General features: G+C 53.0%; 1 protein-coding gene across 1 annotated transcript; it reads left to right on the forward strand.

The window, feature by feature from the left end:
* Window positions 1–3,693: 3,693 nt before the first annotated feature.
* LOC102377647 (actin-like) lies at window positions 3,694–4,890 on the forward strand. Its single transcript, XM_006025008.3, has one exon. The coding sequence runs from the start codon at window positions 3,694–3,696 to the stop codon at window positions 4,888–4,890; it is 1,197 nt and encodes a 398-aa protein (XP_006025070.3).
* Window positions 4,891–6,499: the final 1,609 nt, after the last annotated feature.

Here is a 6,499-nt window from a genome sequence, read left to right on the forward strand (position 1 = left end):
TCAGGAAAAACTTCTTTACTGTCAGAAAAGCAAGGCAGTAGAATAAACTACCTAGGGAAGTTGTGGACTCTTTATCACTGGAGGTTTTCAAAAAGAGGTTTAGATAAGTATTGGTCAGCACTGATGGAAGAGTAGCTATGGCTGGACTGCTTTGTAAACAGCAACAGTTAGAAGCCCAGAAGCTAGGGGATAACGAGACATATACAAACATGACAGGACATATACAAACTGCTAGGAGATCATGAGAAAAGCTCTGTAGCCTAAAGCAGATGGATATTAGAGATGATCATACTCCAGCAGCAGGAGAATGGAGCAGAATTTCACAACTGGCATAGTTATGAAAGAAGATTAAAGGACGTGGGAGAAGGTTATGGAGGGGATACAGAAAGGGGAGTTCTGGCTGTCCAGGGAGAGGGTGTAGTGTGTGGAGTCATGCTTGCTGTCTCCAGGTTGCAGAGAATAATGGAAGATGTTAAGTATTTCCCATGCTTCTGGGTTTTGCTGGTTGCCACATGAGGCCATGAAGGAATTGCCTTTTCCCTCCTTTTGCAACATGTACTAAGGTTTTCAAGGTTTTGGGCTTCCTCTGAAGTATGAGGTGTCAACTACAGCCAAAACTGGGGATTTTGAATAGGGTGCACCAGTGCTCCTGCTAGGACTAAAACCCAGAGGTTCTTGGCTAGAGTCTTGCCCTTCCGCTCAGGGTCAGACTGATTCCCATAGTTAAGTTCAGGAAGGAATTACCCCATGGTCAGACTGGCACACACTGGGGGGGTTTGTCTTCCTCTGCAGCATGGGGGCAGTGCAGGGGGCGGCCCTCTTCTTTAGATCTCTCAAGTGCATTTTAATAACACATGCAGCAGCAGAACGCTGGCTACTGTTGTCCCCCGGCTTCACCTGTGACAGGTTAGGGTGCTATGCCTTGTAGCTGTGAAACAGAGTTGACTGTATAGGAAGTACTTGTCTACCACGGGGTGTAACAGATACCCCTGGAGCCTTGGTTCTGCTACAGTGACACTGTCTTCTAGTTCCCAGAGCCAGCCCTGGCTTGGAAGGCAAGGCAAAGGAAGAGCCCACTGTGATGATGGTGATGACTGTTTCCCTTCTGGTGCCTTCATCCCCTCCTCATTCTAGCGTGGTGGAGCTCACCAATGGCACAGCTGCAGTTAAAATCCCCCCAACCCCACGCACACACCACTCCATCTCTTTCAAATAAGATCTCTCCCACTCTGTTCTACCTCAGCACAGGGACCCTGGCCCCCTCCCATGTGGCACCAGTGCCAGATTCACACATGAAGCAGGGAGATTTGGAAGAGTCGCTGAGTATCTTGGTTCACAGTTCAAAAATGCAGGACAGGGTATGGTGGTGGGCTGGTATTGTGCCAGCGAGTTGGGGGGGCGGGGGGGGTAACTGAAGGGCTGGCTCACTAAGAATGATATGCTCTTCCTGTGATACTGAACACTGTCCCCTGTGCCACTGCTTGCCCCTTTCACTTTGCCTCTACCTGCTCTCTGTCATAGCATTGTATGCTCTCTTCCTGGCTAGGACTCCAGTCCATACGTAAAGCCAGTATGAGCATTGAGCACCAAGCAGCATGTTATAACACTGAGTGCTCTCAGGTCTGCTGCTGGGGACCCCAAAGGGAAAAGGCCTGCCTCACACTGAAGAAAGGAGGGGAGGCTCTTGGTAGAGCATTGGCTCTGGCTGCCCAGAGCACAGATCTGAATGATAAGGAGCAGGGAGGACACCAGGAAGACGAGATAGAATAGGCAATACATCCTCCTGTCTGTCTTTCCATTCCCATACACTTCTACCCGACTGTCTGTCCTCAGACAAACCCTCCTGTCTGTCTATCAGTTCCCATACACACCTCTGTCTGTCTGTCCTCCCTCCATCACACAAGACATGTCTCTGCTACCTCCATGCCACTCTTAAGGCTCCACAAGAAAACCAAGCCCCACTCCCCAGTTCCCATGCTGTGTACCAGACTCCAAAACAAGGCAGTGAGGCTGCTGTGCGTGGGGGTGCCCTTGCTGCTGGTCTTAACGGCATGGCTGGAGACATCCTTAGAGGATGCTCACTGCCCCAGCTCTGGCTTTGGAGTGTAGAGTGGGAGCAGGGCCAGTCCTGAGAGCACTGTGGAGGCAGCATGGCTGTGCCCATGGTGTCTTGGAACTCCTAGGCAGGACAGCCATTTTGCCACTCTTAAACGGGGTACACTGTGAGCACAGCCAGTTCCAGTAGCCTGAGTGAAACTTCCCCTGCTCAGGACGGATGTACCACAGTCCCTCAAAGACTATATGGGCTCTGGTTGGCACATGGATCTTGGGCTGCCTCTCTGTCATCTGTAAATGAGGATCAATGGGGACGTGGCACCCTCTTCCCTGCCCGTTCTGCCTGCTTTTAGTTCTGATCACTGCCTGCAGGGGAACACTCCTTGTGCCTGCCCCACTGTGGGCATGCTAGGTGGGGTCTGCCCCCTTGTCTCCTCTCTACCCACCAAATGATGGTTACAGGCTGGTTCCAGCAGTGCAAGGCAACAACAGAAGGAACCAGTGGATTTTCAGCAGGGATTCAGAGGCACCAGATTGAGAACAGGACTTTCTCTGTAGGACTGTGAGGAGAAACCATTCACCCCACCTGAGCTCTCATTGAACTCTGGGGTCCTCAATCCAGAGGTGCCCTTGGAGCAGGGGGCAGCAGCCTGTCTGCACCCAGAACTGCGCCCATCCCACACCTCCAATTTTTGTCAGCAGAAAAGGAAGGGAAGCCCTGCTCTATGTGGCTCTGATATATGCGTACCAGGGACCTTCAGCCAGATCAGAGCCAGGAGGGGCTGACTCTAGGGGTGGGGAAGTTTGGAGCCTGGATGAGGTGGGTATGAACATATGGCACCATGGGAGTGGAGCAGAAGTGAGCAAGATGCAAGGTCATTACTGGGATCCTAGGCAAAGCTAGACCAGAAATCTCAGCTGAAGCCAAGGAAAAGCTCCTGAGCTCTGTATGGCTGTAGTGGGGAGGGGGTTCCACCGAACTCTGAAAGTGGCACCGAAAGAACATGATACCAGCGAGTGCTGGGGGCAGCCATGTGCCACCTGCCTGGGATGGGCGCGTGGGAGGTTCAAGCAACCTGCCCTTCTATCTGCTTTGCAGGGTATGGACAAGCACATTCCTTCCCCCCCAGCCCCCCTCAGTCTTCATAGGGAAATACTAGTGCACAGGAGGAAAAGCACCATCTACCAACTTCTGCCAAGTACAAGGGGCACCAACCAGCTTGGTTAGAGGTACTACCAAGAACATTTGCTAATGCCAGAGGGCACTGCTGCTTCCTCAGAGCCAGAAGGAATCAGAGAGAAGGTCGTTTAGCCAGACTGTCTCCAGGGCACCGTCTGCTCTCACCACAGCAGGCATAACAGAGACCTACGGACTGCCCCCTCAGCCCACACCTCCAGTTTCACTCAGGCATCTCTGTGTTCGCACCTCTTTGCTTCCTGGTCAAGCAGGAGTTAATTCTTTGCACCTTCCTGAGAACCTCTGTAAATGGGCTGGAACTATGATGTCATTGCTTTCAGCTGTGATTTAGGCAGTTGCTATGGTAGCACAGGCATGATCTTGGATCCTTTCCTGGAGCCTGGTATTCCTGGGCTGGGTCTTGCGATCACAGTAAGGTTTGAGAGAGAGGGCCTGAAGAAATGATCTATCCAAGGAATCCTAAGAGCCCAGGTTCTGCTGGCTATGAGCCTGCATCCCGGGAAGTCTCCACGTCAGATGCGGCAGAGAAATACAAGGACTACAGTGCTGTTGTGATAGACACTGGCACTGGCTACACCAAGAGCGGCCTGGCTGGCGATGAGAAGCCACGCTCTGTGGTCCCGAGCCGTGTGGGGGTCCCCAAGGTCAGGACCAATGACAGTCCCCTGTATTACATTGGGAAAAGCATCCCCAGCAATAGCTCAGAGGTGATTGCCAACACCGTGATGACCCATGGCGTGGTTACAGACTGGGATGCCCTAGAGATGCTGTGGCATCACATCTTCTACACGGAGCTTAGTGTGTGCCCTGAGGAGCTGGCCGTGCTGGTCACAGATGCACCCTTGTCCCCAACCACCAACCGGGAGAAGATGGCTGAGCTGCTCTTTGAGAACTTTGAGGTCCCGGCAATGTTTGTGGCACACCAGTCCCTGCTGTCTGTGTACTCCTATGGACGCACCAAAGGGCTGGTGATTGGCTCTGGCTATGGGACATCCTACACGGCCCCTGTCCATGACGGCTACGTCCTACCCCATGCCACCTACCGGCTAGATGTGGCAGGCTGTGCTCTGACAGACTACCTGGCCAAGCTGATGGGGGAGTGTGGCAACCCCTTCCGAGAAGATGAGTTGGAGCTGGTGAGCAACATCAAGGAAAAGTGCTGCTACATCCCTGAGGACTTCCACGAAGAGCTGAATGGAGATGAGAAGAAATACCTCATGGACTTCATCCTCCCTGACCAGCAGGTCATTTCCATTGGCAGCGAGCGGTTCCGGGGCCCTGAGGCCCTCTTCAACCCCGCTGTGCTGGGCTTTCCTGAGGCAGGTATTCACATCCATGCCATGAACAGCATCAGAAAGTGCAAGCCGAAACACCGTGCAGAGCTGCTGGCCAATGTGGTGCTGGCTGGTGGCACCACCATGATCCGGGGCTTCTCGGAGAGAATCAAGAAGGAGCTGCTGAAGATGGAGATGACAGGCAAGGAGCAGGTGGCCATCCTGGCTTCCCCCCATCGCAGCTTTGCTGCCTGGCTGGGCGGCTCTATTGTGGCCTCTCTCAACTCCTTCCAGAATGTCTGGATCAGCCAAAAGGACTACAGTGACAAGGGGCCTTTCGTGGTTCACCGGCACTCCTTCTGAGTGGGCACAGAAGTGTGAGACAGCCTGCTGGGCCGTGGGTATGGGAAATCCCCTCTATAAATGCTGTTTGGAGAAGAACGAGGGCTGGATTAGATGTGTCGCTGCTGCACTGCCCACAAGCCTTGTGAGGGGATGTGTCGCCGGTTAGCCAGGCTGAGGAATAGGGGGCCCAAGGTCTGTGCCTGGGCCACATTCATTGGATCTGAGCCCCATTAATATAAGCAGGGGCACAATAGCTCCAGGGTAGTCCCTAGACTACTGTGGGCCCATCCTGCTGTGGGCTCCCACAGCTGGGCAGTTACCCCCAGGACACCTTGCTTGCTGTATCTTCCAGCTGGGCTAATCCCTAGGGCTCCTTGCCCATTTTGTCCTATTTGTTGCCCATTTGCACCCCCCTGGCTGGGCTAACCCCCATGGTCTTCTACCCATCCTTCCCAGTACCCCCTCACCGAGCTATTTTCAGGCTCACATTACTTATCCTTCCCTATGCCCCAACCTTCACTGTGATTTCTCCCCTTAGGTATTCTGGATAGGGCTGTGCAAAGCTTCAGGTGGTGATTCAATTTGGAGGAGATTCAGCCCGATTCGGTGGCCGAAGGAACTATTTCCAGGCTCACATTGTTTATCCTTCCCTATGCCCCAACTTCACTGTAATTTCTCCCCTAAGGTATTCTTGGCCCTCCTTCCTTCAACCCATCTGTCCTTCTAAGTCTGTGAATAAACTGCCTGTGTTTTAGCCCAGAGGTCTCTCTCGGGCTGGGGCGATTCTCAGTGATGCTCCCTGGTGTTCCAGCTCCAGTCCCTTGGGGTGAGGATGGCTGTCATGTCCACCCCTCCTGGAGAGAGTCTAGGAAAAGACCAGAGGGCCAATTTCTCCACCAAAAAATAAAAGCTAATTCTGTTTATTTTGCCCCGTTTCCATAACAACCTATGGTGTAATTACTGCTCATTGCCTGTTGGTTGCTATGGTGATTTTAAATACACAGCGATGCCCACATGTCATGCAATGAGTCACCATCTCAGCTGCCCCCCCAACACACCATCCCCCTCACCTGTGCTGAGGGAGGTTCTGCCTGGCTATCTCTGGCTCAGGGGCTGAAGCTGATGCCACAGGCCAAACTACATAGAAGGCCCTACAAGTCACAGGAGCTCAGCCCCATTGACACCTCTGGAAGTAGCCTTGTCTGCTACGTGTACATAGGGGCACGAGGCTCTTGTGATTTTCAGCAGCTGTGTAGCCCACCTAGCATATGCCCATGCAACTTAGCAGTGTGCCTGAGTTAATGCCCGAGCATTGAGCCTGCAGCAGGGGTTCTGGGCTGGAAAGGCACCTGTGTGAGCAGGGCAGGAATGGCTTCTGCTGGGAACACCAGTACTGCTTGGTGAAATTGGCTGCACTGTAAGGAAAAGGGTGAAAGACCAGCCAAAGTCAAGATCTTGGGTGCTCTTTGGGGAATACGGTAATGGTGGATACTCAGCTGGTAAAATGAGGCACAGACGCACAGTCTCCTCATCCCCCTGGAAAGTCTGCCCCCTCATGATACCCCAAACCTTCACACTACGCCACTGCTCACCCACCCTCAATGTCCTCCCACAATCCCACTGATCC

Source organism: Alligator sinensis, unplaced genomic scaffold (genome assembly GCF_000455745.1).
Source record: "Alligator sinensis unplaced genomic scaffold, ASM45574v1 scaffold467_2, whole genome shotgun sequence".
In the NCBI taxonomy this organism is placed as follows: Eukaryota; Metazoa; Chordata; order Crocodylia; family Alligatoridae; genus Alligator; species Alligator sinensis.